The following is a 17,327-nucleotide window of genomic DNA, read 5'->3' on the forward strand; positions in this document are numbered from 1 at the left end:
ATAGGATTTTTCTTTATGTTTTTGGGTATATGCCCAGCAATGAGATCTCTGCATCAAAAGGTAGGAGCAGTGTAGTTATTTTCCCTCCATAATTCTAAATTGTTTTCCTGAACCATTGGACTAGTTAATACCTATACCAATAGTGCATTCAGAGTGTCTGTCTTCCCACAGCCCCTCAAGCATTGACTCCTTTTATCTTTGGTCATCTTTGCTAATTTTCTGGCTAGAGTTGATTTAATATATGTCTTCTTTTATTACTAGCAATTTAGGGCAATGTTTTATTTAGTTGTTAATATTTTTCAATTTTTCTTTTGAAAACTGTTTATATCCTTTGATCACTTACCTATTGGGGAATGGGTCTTGGCCTTATTTAATTGTGTTAATTCTCTATATGCCTTGGATTCTAGACTTTTCTAAGTGACATTTGATACATTCCTCCTGCTTTTCTCCCCTCCCCATTAATAGTTTTCTTTCTCACTCTAGCTTCATTGATTTTGTTTATGCAGAATCTTTTAAATTTTATGTAGGAGAAATTATGTACTTCCTCTTTTAAGATCTTTTCTATCACTTGCTTAGTTGAGGATTTTCCCTCTAGTCTTAGCTATAAAAGATACCCCTTTCCACTCTTTTCTCTGTGTGTGTGTGTGTGTGTGTGTGTGTGTGTGTGATGATGTGATTTTTTTATATTTAGGTTAGGTATCCATTTGGGACCATAACCTTCTGAGGACGCTGTATGACTTAAAGTCATAGAATAACACAGTCTCCAAAGAATTAAAGTTATGGGTCACTCAAAGGACAATGGAGGAAGTACATGGTAGATGTAAGCAAACTGAAACATGTTATGAATGATTAATTATGCTAGAGAAATAGGATATTAAAAGAGAGATGTGTGAACAAAGAAGGAGGTAGGTCAGTTCAATATTGAAAGGGAGATATTACTGATGTATAGCTCCTATGCTCTATTTGTATTTATGAGATAAAAGAGATTTAAAGGAAGAGCCCAAGCACGTTGAGTGGACTCTAAATTGAGAATTTATGGGAGGACACAAGAGTAGCAAGGGATGGGCAAGCATAAATCAGTTGCAATGACTCTTGCCTCACTTAAATCCAATTCATGTGCAACTCAAGACATCATTTTCTTCAGGATGATATTGGTCCTCTTTGAGAAGGGGAGGGATAAATAACAACAGCAAAAGAACTATGAGGGAAGATGCTACCCACCTCCAAAAAAAGAACTGATATATGGAACTATGTATCGTATGGCTTCACATGCGTATCTATATCAAATGTTGGCCTTCTCTAATGTGGGGTTGGGAGGGAGGGAATTTTGAAACTCAAAATGTAACAAAAATAAATATTAAAAAGTTGACATATTATGGTAATTATTTTTCTCTGAATTCAAGAATTCATTTGAGAATCCATCTGTTCTTTTCTGTACCAGCATATTAAAAGCCAGGCCAATTTTTCTTTCTGACATTGGCTTATTTAGGTAATCTATTCCATGTTTTGTCAATTAGGAAAATTTACATTATTAATTTCCCCAATTGATGAACATCCCCTCCAATTTCTAATTCTTTGCCACTACAAAAAGAGGTGCTATATTTTTGTATAAATAGGCTCATTCTCTCCTCCCCCTTTTTAAATCTCTTTGGGATATAGACCTAGCAGTGGTATTGCTGATTCAAAAGGTATGCACATTTTTATAGCTCTTTGGGTGTAGTTCTAAATTGATCTCCAGAATGGTTGGATCAGTTCACAATTCCACCAACAGTGCTTTAGTGTCCCAATTTTCCCACATCCCCTCCAACATTTGACATTTTCCTTTTCTGTCCTATTAGCCAATCTGATAGGTTTGAGGTAGTAACTCAGAGTTGTTTTAATTTGCATTTCTTTAATCAATAGTGATTTAGAGCATTTTTTCATGGCTAGAGTTTTGATTTCTTCATCTGAAAACTGCCTGTTTATATCCTTTGCCCATTTATCAATTGGAGAATGATTTGTATTCTTATAAATTTGACTCAGTTCTCTATATTTTGAGAAATGAGGCCTTTATCAGAGATATTTGCTATAAAATCTGCACCCCCATACACACTTTTTGCTTTTCTTCTAATCTTGGTTGCATTGGTTTTGTATGTGCAAAACTTTTTCAATTTAATATAACTAAAATTACCCATTTTACATTTTGTAATGTTCTCTATCTCATTTGGTCCTGAAATTTCTCTTATTCATAAACCTGACAGGTAACCTATTCCATGCTCTTCTAATTTGCTTATGATATCACTCTTTATTTCTAAATTATATACCCATATTGACTACCCATATGGAACATGGTGTGAGATGTTGGTCTATACCTAGTTTTTGCCATACTGTTTTCCAGTTTTCCTAGCAGTTTTGTCAAATAGTGAGTTTTTGTTCCAAAAGCCTGGATCTTTGGATTTATCAGACACTAAATTACTATGGCCATTTACCACTATGTATTGCCTAATCTATTCCACTGGTTCACTACTCTATTTCTCAGCCAGTACCAAGTAGTTTTGATGATTGCTGCTTTATAATACACTTTAAGATTTAGTATGGCTAGGCCACCTTCTCTTGCATTTCTTTTCATTAATTCCCTTGATATCCTGAACATTTCGTTCTTCCAAATTAATTTTGTTATTATTTTTCTAGTTCTATAAAATAATTTTTGATAGTTTGATTAGTATGGCACTAAACAAGTAAATTAATTTAGAAAGAATTGTCATATTTATTATATTAGCTCAGCCTATTCATGAGCAACTGATGTTCCATTTAATCTTTAGGATCATAATATTTAGTTTCTAGTTAATATTTACTCCATGCTTCCATGGTCTTTTATTGAATGTATTTTTTATTGTATTCTGGTCTAAAAAGGTTGCATTTAATATTTCTGCTTTTCTGCTTATAGTTGTGAAGTTTTTGTGCCTTAAGGTGCCATATATAAATGAGAAAAAGGTAAGTTCTTTTCTATTCCCATTCTGTTTTCTTCAGAGGTCTAATCTGTCTTTCTTTTTCAAGATTCTATTCATCTCCTTGATGTCTTTCTTATTTATTTTATGATTAGATTTATCTAGCTCTGAGAGAGGAAAGTTGAAGTTCCCCTCTAGTATAGTTTTACTGTTTATTTCCTCCCATAATTAATTTAACTTTTCCTTTAAGAATTTGAACGCTATGCTATTTGGTGCATAAATGTTTGGTATTGATATTACTTCAATCTCTATAGTCCCTTTTATCACGATGTAGTTTCCCTGCTTATCCTTTTGAATTAAATCTATTTTTGCTTTTTGAGGCAGCTAGGTAGTGCAGTGGATAGAATACCAGGCTTGGAGTCACAAAGACTGTCTCCTGAGTTCAAATCAGGCTTCAGACACATACCAGCTGTGTCACGTTGGACAAGTCATTTAACCCTGTTTCCTGCAGTTTCCTCATCTGTCAAAATGAACTGGAGAAAGAAATGGCTGACCACTTTAGTATCTTTGCCAAGAAAATCCCAAATGGGGTCATGAAGAATTGGACATGACTAAACAATTGAACAGAAAGAAAATTTTTGGCTTTTGCTTTGTCTGACATCATGATTCCTATTTTTTTTGTTCCAAAAGCCTGGATCTTTGGATTTGTCAAACACTAAATTATTATGGTCATTTACCACTGTGTACTGTACCTAATCTATTCCACTGATGTACCAATCTATTTCTTAGCCAGTCTCAGATTGTTTTGATGATCACCACTTTATAATATATTTTGAGATCTGTTATGGCTAGGCTGCCTTTCATCATGCTTTTTTCATCAATTCCTTGGATATTCTTGACCTTTTGTTTTTCCAGATGAATTTTATTATTTTTTCTAGCTCACTAAAATAATTTTTGGTAGTTTGATTGATATGGCACTGAATAAGTAGACTAATTTAGGTAGAATTTCATTTTTATTATATTGGCTCAGCCTACCCATGGGCAATTAATATTTTTTTCCAATTGTTTAGATCTGAGTTGATTTGTGTGAAATGTTTTGTAATTGTGTTCACATAGTCCCTAGATTTATCTTGGCAGGTAGACTCCCATGTATTTTATATTGTCTGCAGTTATTTAAAATGGCTGCTGAACTTTGTTGATAACATATAGAAATGCTGATGATTTATGTAGATTTATTTTATATCCTACAACTTTGCTAAAGGTCTTAATTATTTCAGCTAGTGTTTAGTTGATTCTCTAGGATTCTCTAAGTATGCCATCATGTCATCTGCAAAGAGTGATAGTTTTGTTTCCTCATTACCTACTCTAATTTCTTCAACTTCTTTTTCTTCTCTTATTGCTATTGCTAGCAATTCTAGTATAATATTGAATAATAGTGGTAGTAATGGGCATCCTTGTTTCACTCCTGATTTTATTGAGAAGGCTTCTAGATTATCCTCATTATAGACAATGTTTGCTGATGGTTTTAGGTGGATGCTTCTTATACTAAGGAAAAATCCATTTACTCCTATGGTTTCTAGTGTTTTTAACAAGAATGGGTGTTGTATTTTGTCAAAGGCTTTTTCTGCATCTGTTGAGATAATCCTATGATTCCTATTGGTTTTGTTACTGATATGATCAATTATGCTGATAGTTTTTTTTTTTTAATATTGAACCAGCTCTGCGTTCCCAGTATAAATTCCACGTGGTCACAGTGTATGATCCTTGTGATATATTGCTGTAATCTTGCTAGCATTTTATTTAAATTTTTTTGCTTCAATATTCATTAGGGAGACTGGCTTATAGTTTTCTTTCTCCATTTTTGTTCTACCTGGTTTAGGCATCAGCATCAAATTTGAGTTGTAAAAGGAACTCGGTAGGACTCCTTTTCCTATTTTTCCAATAGTTTATATAGTATTGGGATTAATTGTTCTTTAAATGTTTGATAGAATTCACTAGAGAATCCTTCTGGCCCTGGGATTTTTTTCTAGGGAGTTCATTGACAGCTTGTTTGATTTCCTTTTCTAAGATGGGTTGGAAAACTTTTTTTTCCAAATATTTTTGAAAAATTCCTTTTAAATGATCAGTTTGATGGCAAATAGGCAGATAATAGTTTTCTCTCTTGAATCTTTATTATCTTTTCTTTCTTATTTCTTATTTTCAGTATTTGCTTTTCCTCTCTACTCCTTTTAACTAAATTTATTATTTATTGGTAATTTAAAAAAAATTCTTAATTCAGTGAATTTTCTATTTTTGCTAATTATTTTTAATTCAGATGTTTTCTTGCTTTTATTAGGCTTACTATTTTTTTTTCAAACTGAGATTTCACTTTTAAACATAAGCATTCAAAGATATAAATTTGCTCCAAGTGATGCTTTGGCTGCTTTTTATGCATTACATAAATTTTAATGTAATACATTTATATTGTTATTATTAATATGATTTATATTATTTCTATAATTTAATCCACATTTAATCCATTACTTAGCTAGTCATTCATTAGTCACTCTAATTAGAATGTGAACTCATTGAGAACAGGGACTATCTTACATTCCTATTTATATCCTCAGCACTTAGCACAGTTTTTTTCCCCCACATAGTAAGCACATATCAGGGGCAGCTAGATGGCTTAGTGGATAGAACACTAGGCCTGGAGGCAAGAAGACCTGAGCTCAGATCTGGCCTCAGATATTTACTCGCTGTGTGACTTTAGGCAAGTCACTTAACCTCTGTTTGCCTTAATCTAGTAGAAAAGGAAATGGCAAACCATTTCAGAATCTTTGTCAAGAAAACCACATGGACAGTATTGGCATACTATGGTCCATAGGGTTGGCCACAATAGAATGACTGAACAACAACTAAAGCATTTATTATGATAAGTGCTCATTCATTCATTCAAGTCTGTGGACTATTAAAAGACCTAGCCTAGAGAAAGGACTATAGCATGTTGGCTGGAGAATTTATAGGTGAACATGTCACAGTGAATAAGAAATCATTCATAGATTATGATCTGTATGATTGGCAGTAATATTCACACTGATGCGATCACAGATCTGGTGGTGGTGGTGGTGGTTGTCCTTTATTCTCTAAGAAGAACAAAACAACGTCTCTATGTTGGAGTCAAGGTACAGCATGTCTGATTGTGGCTAATCAGACCAACATGAACTTGAAAGGCTCTACCACAGGTCAGGCACAAATAGTCCACATCAACATCTGGAGTGACGATATCTCTAAATTTGTGCATCTCACATTTCTTTTGAGCTACTGCAATTCTGCTTTGCTCATACAGCAGAGGGCCTTCTTTGATGTGGGTATGCCATGCTAAGTGGTCCTTTGCCAGTGTTGCCTATGTCTCACACTTGATTCCAAAGTTCTATGGAGACACCTTGAGAGTGTCCTTGTATCACTTCTTCTGACCTCCATGTGAGTGTTTGCCTTCTGTGAGTTCTCCATAAAAGTCTTTTAGTAAACTTATGTTTGGCATTTGAACAATGTGTCCAGCCTATAGAAGTTGCCCTCTCTACAGCAGAGTTTGAATATCAGTTTAGCCCAAGAAAAGACCTCAGTGTCTAATAACCTTATCTTACCAGATGATTTTCAGAATCTTCCTAAGACAGTTCAAATGAAGTGGTTCTATTTCTTGGCATGGCACTAGTAGACTATCCAGATTTCACAGGCACACAACAATGAGTTCAGCACAACAGTTTTATAGGCCTTCAGTTTATTAGACAACCTAATACATCTTCTCTCTCACACTTTCCTTCAGAGCCTCCCAAACCCACAGCTGACTCCGGCAATGCTGCATCAACTTCATCATCTATGTATATATGTCCCTGGAAAGTATACTGCCAAGGTAAGTCAACTTATGCACAGTATTCAAAATTTCTCCACTTACAGTAACTAATGGTTCTACATATGGATGGTGTGATGCCAGCTGGTGGAGAATGTGTATTTTCTTGCTATTAATTGTTAGGTCAAATTAGCACAAGCAGCAGAGAACCTATCCATACTTTGTTGCATCTTGGCTTCAGAGGCTGCATTGAGTGTACAATTATCTGTCAACAAAAAATCATGTGGCTCAGATTCCTAAAATCTAGCCACTGCTTAGATTCTTATAATCTAGCCATTGGTCAGATTCTTATAATCTGGTCAATAGCTTACTAATGTTCAGACTCCTTAAGAGTCTGCCCAATATATTGGATGTTCTAATAAACCTTGTCTTTAGCTGAAAAAAAAAATCATGCACTAATTCTCCACTTTATTCTTGGCTTATAGCCTTTTAAAGTTAAATAATTTACAGTCAGTGTGGTAGCTGTGATGCTGTTTTCATCTTCACTGAAGGAATGACATGACAACATGGCTGAAAACATTATGCTAAAAAGCATGGGAGCAAGCACACCAGCCCGTTTCATTCCATTGGTGACTGGGAAAGCTCAAGAGCATTGCACATTATCCAGAACCCATGCAAGAATGCTGTCAATTCATGTAAAATAGTGATGAACTTCTCTGGGCAACCAGATTTTGCCATGACCTTCCACAAGCCCTCACAACTGACAGTATCAAAGACCTTGGTCAGATTGACAAACATTGTGTACAGACCTCTGTTTTGCTCCTGGCATTTCTCCTGGAGTTGTTGGAGAGCAAACACCATATCAACCATTCCTCAGCCCTTTCTGAAGCCACACTGGTTCTTGGGTAGATGATCATCTTCTAGGTGAAGGATCAGCCTATCAAGGAGGACTCTGGTAAGAATCTTGCCAGTAATGACTCAGAAAGAGACTCTTCTGTGATTGTTACAGGATAATCTATTTCCTTTACCTTTGTAGAGATGGACAATGAATTCCTTGAACTCCTTGGGGATAACTCCTCCTGCCATATAACATGGAAAATTTCAGTCTTTTGTATGAGGAGCAGACCCCTGCCTTCTAAATCTCAGCTGGAATAGAATCAGCAGTAGGCACTTTGCCACATGAGAGGAGCCTAAAGGCATTCAAAACCTCTTCTTCAGCTGGAAATTTGGCTATACAGGGATTGACTTCAACCTGAGGTATACAGTCAATGGTTTCAGCATTGACTGATGTCAGTCTGTTGAGAACACTATGGAAGTGTTCAGCTGATCTTTCCAGGATCACGCCCTTATCACTAATCAAGAACTAATCAGTTCTAAGTAGATGAGACACAACGTAAGTCTCTGGCCAATAAATAGCCTTTAGGGCATCATAAAAGTGCTTTAGATTTTTGCCATCAGTGTAAAACTGAATTTTGTCTGCCTTCTTACTGAGCCAAGAATTCTTCATCTCTCTCTAAGCTTTGCTTGTACTTTACTTTTGATCGGAGTTAAATGCTGCCTTCTTAGAGACAGATGAACTATCCTGCTGATACACCCTGTGGAGTTCTCATTTTTTTGTTTATCAGCTTCTCAATTTCCCCATCATTTTCATCAAACCAGTCTTGATGTTTGCAGGTGTTCTAGCACAGGTGAGTAAATGCAGTGCTGTATGCCAAATCTCCAAAAGTTGCCCACTGTTCTTCTGCTCCACTGTTGCCACCTGGGTGTTGGCTCAGCTTTCACTTCAAGTTATCAATGTTGTTCCCAATCTGAGAACTGCTCTAATCTGTTGACACTAAATCTTCTGGTAGTCATCTTGTCTTGGGGCCTCCACTTTTGTTGAATGCAAATATTTAGCTTGGAGAAGATGTCTGTGATCGGTCTGTGCCACACATCGCCTTTGTCACTCTCATATCCTGTGTGTCTCTTATCCTCATGACATAGTCTATTAAATGTCAACTTTCCCTTCAAGTTAGCAACAAACTGTTTCTGCTCAGAGAAGCTCTAATCTGTTGACATTAATTCTTCTTGTAGTCATCTTGCCTTGGGGTTACCACTTCTGTTGAATGAGAATGTTTAGCTTGGAGAGGATAAGTGTATGATCAATCCAGCACTCTGTGCCATACATCACCTTCATCCTCTCACATCCTGTCTATCTCTTATCCTTAAAATGACATAGTCTATCAAATGCCAGTGTTTTCTGTGAGAGTGTGTCGATAAAGTTTTATGTTTAGGTAAATGGAAAACGGTATTGGTGATGAGAAGGTCACGGGATGCACACATCTTCTAGTAAGTAGTAAGTGACTGTTGCTGTTGTTGTTTCCAACTCCATTCCTCCCAAGGACTTCCTGCCATGTCTGGTACTCTGTGCCTACTCTCACTTTATAGTCATCCAGAATTATAAGTTTGTCCTCTATCAGCACACTGAAGGTAAGGGACTCCAGGTCTTCATAAGATTTTTCTTTGACCTCATCACTTTCATGTGATAACTCCTTTCTGATCAGGGAATTCCAGTTAAGAGTCCTTAAATTTCCTAAAATAAAACACTCCCAAACCTTAAATTTCCTAAAATAAAACACTCCCAAACCTTATCTTTCATGAAAGTGTGAATTTTAAGTGCTAATTGTGAGAAATAAAAGAGTTAAGTTTCCACATAAGTAGACAGAAATCAGCACAGGATAACAAGATTAGATGGGGTGCCATCTGAAGGCACTCCTGACACTATAGGGGCTACCACTGTGACCCAAATAGGCTGATTTTGCTGTAACACTAATCTTGCAGTTAACTCCTCAAAACTCATGCAGTTTGCTTGAGTGAGCCTATTGACCAATCTGTAGCTGGTCCTCTTATGAGATGGGAGAAGCGGTGTCCGTGGTGCCCACAGTACCAATACAAATGTTATTGGAATCATAAAATGTGCCCTGAGGTTGATGAGACAGAGTCACAGTTATATTAATAATAATAAAACTACCATTTATGTAGTGCTTTAAAGTTTACAAAGCACTTTTACATGTTAACTCATTTAATCTTTACAACATGAGGAACCTTGCTATTATTATCCCCATTTTTACAGACAAGGAAACTAAAGCTGGGAGAAGTTAAAGTGATTTGTTTAAGGTCACACAGATAATAAGAGTCTGAGGTAGAGGAAAAAGTATCCTAAAGAGTTTCCTTTATCTTCCAAATAGTTCTTTTCACTACAAAAGGAGCAAGCCTAGAGGCAAGCAGCTAGGTGGAGCACAATAGGTATTTTTTTTTTTTTAAGAATTTATGCATTTCTTCTTGAAATTCTACATAAGAATTCTGACTAAAATGTAGTTTGTATATTTAGGTAGAAGAGTAGAAAAAGATATTAATATTGGAGGAAAAAAGGCCTCAATTTATGATTATTACTGCATGCAAACGTGTGCTTGTCTGTGTTCTCTCATAAATTCCCCACAGAAGGTCCGTCCTAAATGCTGGGTCATTTTTCTGGATGTGGGTGCGAGGACTATCCTCGTTGGTCTTCAATCTTGCTAAATGACCAGCCCACTTTCTTTTCTAATCATACATGTTTCTAAGGATGTTCTTCATAATGCTTTTCCTGTTCAGTTATTTTTTATTTGAAGGAATACTTGAATAACTTAAACCCAATACATGTTTCTTTGTTGATCTTGGGGTGATTTGCAACTTTAATTCTTTGGAGATTGTTATATTTTCTGAGTCAGTCATATGGCATAATCAGAAAAAATATTGATGTGTAGGGTTACGAAAAACACTGCTCAGTTACTCAAAGATAGTCAAGCCTTTTCTCCCCATCCTTTTTAATTCTGTGCCCTGATGATATAAGAGTCTTTGAAAGGCATAACAGGTACAACTTTGTTTAATGATTTCATTACTATCAAATGATGTGTAAAACAAAAAATTGTATGCTTACCAGAGTTCTTTGCCATGGGTCAGATGAATGATTTTGGGCAAATCTCTTATCCAATCTTTCTGGCCCCTCAATATACTCAATTATAACATTAGATGACTGCAGAGACCCCTTCTAGCTCTTTGTATGTATAACATGGATTCCAAGTGAAATAGGTATCCTTATACAAGTTGTTTGATGTTTGTTGACAGTTGACGTTGTGTTGATTGCATGGAGTTTTGAAACAATGAATAGCTTCCTCAGTAATATCCATGATTAATCAAACAAATTCACCCTATCTACACAGGAAAAAAAAAGTGGATGAAGAATTCCAGACAATGCACGTTTTGTCTAGACTGGGGTAGGGGACCTGAGGGTTCAAGGCCACATGTGGCCTTCTAGGTCCTTGGGGCCCTTTGACTGAATCCAAATTTCACAGAACAAATCCCCTCAAGATTTGAACTTAGATACTCCTGACTCTACAGCAGGTACTCTATCCACTTCGACATCTAGCTGCCCCTCAGAACCTCCTTTGTAAGGAGGCGGCTCAGGCCAACCATCTTCATTCCTCTCTAGGCTGCCCTTCTCTCTCTTCACTGGACTATGTCTGTCTTGCCCCAGGATACTTTCATCCACCTCATCGCCTTTTCAACTTCCTTTTATGTGTTCTCCCTTTTAGAGGAGCATCTAGGGTGGCACAATGGATAGGGTGCTGGGCCTGAAGTCAGGAAGACTCATCAAGTCAGACACTTGCTAGCTGTGTGACCCTGGACAAGTCACTTTAACTCTTAGATCCTCATCTGTAAAATGAGCTGGAGAAGGAACTAGCAAAACACTTCAGTCTTTTTGCCAACTCCAAATGGGGTCACAAAAAGTTGGACAGGCCTGAATAAGTCCCTTTTAGAATGTAAGCTTCTCATCTTTCGGCTGGCATTTGTATTCCCAGCTCTTAGCACTGAGCCTGGCCCATATTAATTGCTTAATAAATACTTGTTGACTTCATTCTTGAAGTCCCTATAGGAAAACAAAACAAAACAAAACAAAACATTTGTTGTCTTATCTGTAGCTCTTGAGATTTCCAATCTTTTGCTTGCCTCCTCCTCCTCCGGCCACTAAGTACCATCCTGCATGAGAGAAGTGGAAAACAGGGTGCAACCTGGGGACTGTTTAGAGTGGAGAATGTCTTTCTGGCATCCAGCGGGTCTTTAGGAGCTGTGACATTAGAGGCTTAGTGACAAGTAGCTTATGAATTATTATTAAAGGTCCCTCCTCTCTCTGGCCCAAGCTCTTAGCATCCTGCAGGCCGACACACCCCAAAATGCAGCCCCAGCTGTGCTGAGGCCAGGGGTTGTTTTCCAAACCGAGACGAACATAGACGACCACCCAAGAGAGGGGCTACGTCCATATGGGACTATTGCACTTGTGCCAGGCTTCGCTCTCCTGGTCCCAGCTGCTCCAGACACTCCCATTCATCCCTGGCCCTAGAAATTGGCGAGCAAGCCTCCATTCAAACATTCCACCCCCTCCACCAAGCTCTAGATGAAGCGCATGCGCCCAGTCCCTCACTTCTCCAGCTGGGGAAGAGACGCTATCGACCCAGCCTCTCCCGCGCTCCGCGCCTTCATCGGCGTGTGACGTCACCCGGGAAGAGGCCTGTAGGGAGGGACCCGCGTTTTCATTGGAGACCTCCTCGAGGCGTGCGCGTGCGGGTGACGCGCCCGTTCCTAGCTCGGGGAGGGAGGCGGTGGAGAAAAAGAAGGGGAGGGGCCGGGAGGGGTAGGAGAAGGAGGAGGCGGCGGCTGGGGTGGGGGGCAGCCGGAACATGGCGGACCAGATCCCGCTGTACCCGGTGCGCAGCGCCGTTGTGGCGGCAGTAGCCGCCAACCGCAAACGAGCGGCCTACTACAGCGCCGCGGAGTCCGGGCCTGGGGGCGAGCGGCATAACAGGTAACCGCGAGGGCGGGGTCAGGCCTTCCCCCTTCCCCCTCTCCTCCCCCGCCCGCCGCTCCTCCCGCGGCCCCCTCTCTCCCTAGCCCTCAGCCTCCGGGCTGCGATGCCCCCGCGAGGGCAGGCTGCCGCGCGTCCTGGGCGCCCGGACCGGGGCCCCGGCGGGGGCGGGGGCGGGGGCGGGGGCGGCTCTCACCTGGCCCATCCGGAGCATCCCCGGGGCGGGGCCTCCCGGCCCGACCCCTGCAGGAGGCCCGCCCTTGACCGCCGCCCTAGACCTCGAGCTGCTCTCTTGGGTCTACCCTCCTCTATCTGCCCCCTATCCCCGCACCGCCGGGGCAGCTAGGCCTCGTTTCGGTTCTGCTTCGAACCCAGAGCTGGGAGGTGAAGGCGGCAGGGGCGATGTGGCGGGCGATGCTTGCTTCGTTTTGCTCCGGGGCAGGGGCTGGCTTGGTAGCATTAAGTCATTGGCCCACGTTCCTGTGTGTCCAGAGGGGCTGGAGACCGGGCAGGGTGAAGTTTATTCGATGCTTTGTGTACTGTGTAAATACTTAAGATTTCTCCTCGGGATGTCAAATGTGGAGGGTCTTGGAAACAGCGAATGCATTCAGAAATTTATGTATGGTGGATCCAGTCCTGATCTTGCTATTCCTTGGGTAATTTCGGAAAAGCAAAGTGGCGAGTGTAAAGAATAAAAGGCCCTCTTTGGCTGAACTTACAAACATTTGTCATGAAGCTGAAATAAAATAATTGGTTATATCTAAACACATACTTCTTCGATGAGTTTTCACTCAATATTAGGAGGGAGGCGTACTTTTCTTAATTAAAAAAAAAATACCCAGTCCATAGTAAATTCATTGAAGACCTTGTGCTTTCGCACCTTTGCAAAGTGTAACTCCGGCAATAACTCGGCTTTCATAGAGAGACGTTCTTTTCATTTTTCAATTTATAGTTGTAAAGTGCCTTCAACGAAGTAGGTTATGAGAATCATATTTTTAGTTCCTCTGGCAAACTAATGGCTTGAAGTTAACAATGACTGGTGGTAGAATTATGCTACTCCTCCCTCCCAACGGAATTTTAGACTTTGAAGGGAACTTAGATAAAGTCAATCCTTCATTTTACGTTAAGGAAAATGAGACTTTAAAAACTTAAACGATGTGTCTGAGTCATACATGGGAGGTCTGGAACTAGAACCTAATCAGTTCTCTTAATTAATCCCTTCAGTGTTCTTTTTACCTTATTGCTACCTTCTGCCCATTTAGTATATTACATAATTCCTATTTCATACCTTTTAACTTACCTTTTTTTTTGGTAGATGAAAGTAGATAAAAAACCGAAATAAACGAGAGAAGAAACTTTTAAAAAGGAAAAAAAAATGCATTTGGAGTCCTTAAGATTTTTACTTCATGAATTTGTAATCTTTCTGTACATAGTTCAGTTTACTACAAATCTTGACAGACAATTTTTGTAGGCTTTTCTTAGTTGAAGTTCCAACCTATAATGGAACTGGGTTCTATGTGTCCACTAGTGATTTTCTGGTGACGCCCTCTTCCACTTCTGAGAAAGGGTAGGGAGAAGCAAGTGATAGAATGGAAAAGCTCCCTTGGCTTTAGCTACTCTACTGACTTCTACCTTAAGCTCGATTATTTTATTATAAACCCATTTTTCAATTTGTTAATGCATAATCATAATTTTTGCTATAGTGAGCTATCTTACTACCTATAATTGTAATGTGCAAAGAAAATGCTTATGGTAATGAAGATACCCCTTTACTGGTGAGAAAATACCACTTTTTGTTGAAGTGTAAAACTCAGTCTGTGACTGGGATGAAGATGCAAAATGCTCATTCAATCATATCTCCATATATGTTTTCATTTTACTCTAAAGAGTAGGGCTTCTGGCTAAGATCAGTCACCATTCCCCTTTTCCCTTCTGAAACAAGGTTGTCTGAGGGTCTTTTGCCATCCCTTCTCTGTTTTTCCCTTCAATATAGGGGATCAGACAATGACTTTCGGTGTTGTTCAGCCCAGGAGTATTACAGCCAGATCCACTTAAGTCTTATTTAGAAGTGGTTTAGGATTGGAGTTGCTTTTCACAGTTCCTGGCACAGAGTAGGTGCTTGATAAATGTTTATTGAATTGAATTGTCCTCCTTGGGAACTGATGTCCTATAATAAAAGCTACCTTTTATTATCCATCTCTCCATCTTTAGCAGTTTCTAGCTGCTCTGCTTTTTACAGTGAGAGAGTTTCAGCTATTGGAACTCTCTGAACATGTCACCTCCATACTCCTACTGTAGCCTCCTCCTACCCTTCCAGTTTTATACCTTCCTCTCCAAACTGGCTTCCAACAAGACACTTCATCGTTCATTTCTGGGCATTTTCTCTGGCTGTCCCCCATGCCTGGAGTGCCCTCCTTCTTTAACTTGATTTCCTTTCAGTCCCAGATAAAATCTTATATTCCACAGTCAGCTTTTTCCAACCTCCCTTCGATTATAGTGCCTTCCCACTCTTATTTTTCCCCCCTATTCGTCCAGGGTATAGCTTTGATTGTTGTCTCTCCCGTTAGATAATAAGCTACTTGAGGGCGGGGATTGTTTTTTGAAGTACTTATCTTTACATTTTTGAGGCACTCAGAGAAATATAATTCTTTCTTCTCAAGGAAATTATGGAGATAAAGCATAAAAACATGAAAACTTACTATAAGACTTAAATAACAAATAATTTTTTCTTTGACCTAGAGTCAAAGAAGTCTTGCACTTTTTTTTTCCAATGTAGACTGTTACTTTCTTGGCTGTTTAATCTTAAAGAATTGACTGGGGTACTAGAAGTTCAGTGATTTCCCCAGGGTCAGACATACTTGAATCCAGGTTTACTTGACTCTGAGGCCAGCCATCTACCTACTAGAACATGTGACTAACAACGACAGCATTCAACATATAGTGCTTTAAAGTTTCTGAATCTCTATATATTATCTCATTTGAGACTCATAAACCTGTGAAGATAGGTATTATCTCCATTTTATAGATGAACAGACTTGAGATTTAGAGAGGTTAGGCTACTTTGGAACGATCACATAAGAAAACAAGTAGCAGAGGCAAAATCGTTTCCTGCCTTTTATTTTTATAAAAATTTTTATCTTCATTTCCTAAATTTCTTTCTTACTCCCTTCCATTGAGAAGGCAAGAAATGTGATATCCATTGTACATATGAAGTCATGCAAAACATTTCCACATTAGCTGTGTTCTGAACAAAAGAAAAAAAGAAAGGAAAAATATGCTCCTATCTGCATTCTGAATGTACCTGGTTTCTGTTTGGACATGGGTATCATTTTTCATAATGAGTCCTTTGGAATTGTGGATCATTATCTTAATCAGAGTTACTAAGTCTTTTGACATTTGATTATCTTTACAATATTACTGTTACTGTATAGATTGTTCTGGTTCTGCTGGTATCATTTTGCATCAGTTCATATAAATCTTCCCAGGTTTTTCTGAAACCATTCCATTCATCATTTTTTTTCTTTCTTTTTTTTTTTTGGTGAGGTAATTGGGGTTAAGTGACTTGCCCAGGGTCACACAGATAGTGTCAAGTGTCAGAGGCTGGATTTAAACTCTGGTCCTTCTGACTCCAGGGCCCATGCTCTATTCACTGTGCCACCTAGCTGCCCCCCATTCATCATTTCTTACAGCACAACAGTATTCCATCACATTCATACACTATAACTGCTCAGCCATTTTCCATTTGGTGGGCATCTCAGTTAAAAAAAATGATATAAATATTTTTGTGTATATGGGTCCTTTTCCTTTATCTTTGATAGAATCATAGATTTAGAACTGGAAAGGGTAGGCCACCTGATTCAGTCTTTGTTTTACTTTATTTTTATTTTTAATTCTCTTTAAAAAGTGTTTTGTAATTGAATTTATGTATTGGGAGTGTATTTTGATAGGCTCACTTCCAGAGGTTTATGCATTTTTGAATTATTTATCTTTTTTTATTAATTTATTTTTAGTTTTCAACAATCACTTCCATATGCTTTTGAGTTTTAAATTTTTCTCCCCCCTCCCTCTTCCCCTCCGTCCCCAAGACGGCACACAATCTGATATAGGCTCTACATATGCATTTCTATTAAACATATTTTCACATTAGTCATGTTGTAAGGAAGAATTAGAACCAATATGAGGAACCACAAGAAAGAGGAAACAAAACAAAACAGAAGAGGAAAAAAAGAGCAAATAGTATGCTTCATTCTGCATTCTAACTCCATAATTCTATCTGTGGATGTGGATAGCATTTTCCATCATGAGACTTTTGGTGATATCTTAGATCCTTGCATTGCTGAGAAGAGCTAAGTTTACCAAAGTTAGTCATCACACAGTGTGACTGTTACTATGTACAATGTTCTCCTGGTTTTGCTCGCTTCATTCAGCATTAGTTCATACAAGTCTTTCCAGGTGTTTCTGAAGTCTGCCTGCTCATCATTTCTGATAGCACAGTAGTATTCCATTACATTCATATACCACAACTTGTTCAGCCATTCTCCACTGGATAGACATCCCCTCACTTTCCAATTCTTTGCCATCACAGAAAGAGCTGCTATAAATATTTTTGTATGCATGGGTCCTTTTTCCATTTGTATGATCTCTTTGGAAACAGCCCTAGAAGTGCTATTACTGGGTCAAAGAGTATGCACAT

The 17,327-nt window shown here is 38.7% G+C and overlaps 1 protein-coding gene across 3 annotated transcripts in view; it reads left to right on the forward strand.

The window, feature by feature from the left end:
- The first annotated feature begins 12,509 nt into the window (after positions 1 to 12,509).
- Positions 12,510 to 17,327, forward strand: part of ATP9B (ATPase phospholipid transporting 9B (putative)) — a 450,228-nt gene continuing 445,410 nt past the window's right edge. For all 3 annotated transcript variants that reach the window (XM_027852394.1, XM_027852395.1, XM_027852396.1), the window contains exon 1: positions 12,510 to 12,634. In XM_027852394.1, coding sequence (XP_027708195.1) covers positions 12,510 to 12,634 — 125 coding nt within the window. The remainder of the gene's footprint in view (positions 12,635 to 17,327) is intronic.

Source organism: Vombatus ursinus, unplaced genomic scaffold, assembly GCF_900497805.2.
Source record: "Vombatus ursinus unplaced genomic scaffold, bare-nosed wombat genome assembly UNPS02009573.1, whole genome shotgun sequence".
Classification (NCBI taxonomy): domain Eukaryota; kingdom Metazoa; phylum Chordata; class Mammalia; order Diprotodontia; family Vombatidae; genus Vombatus; species Vombatus ursinus.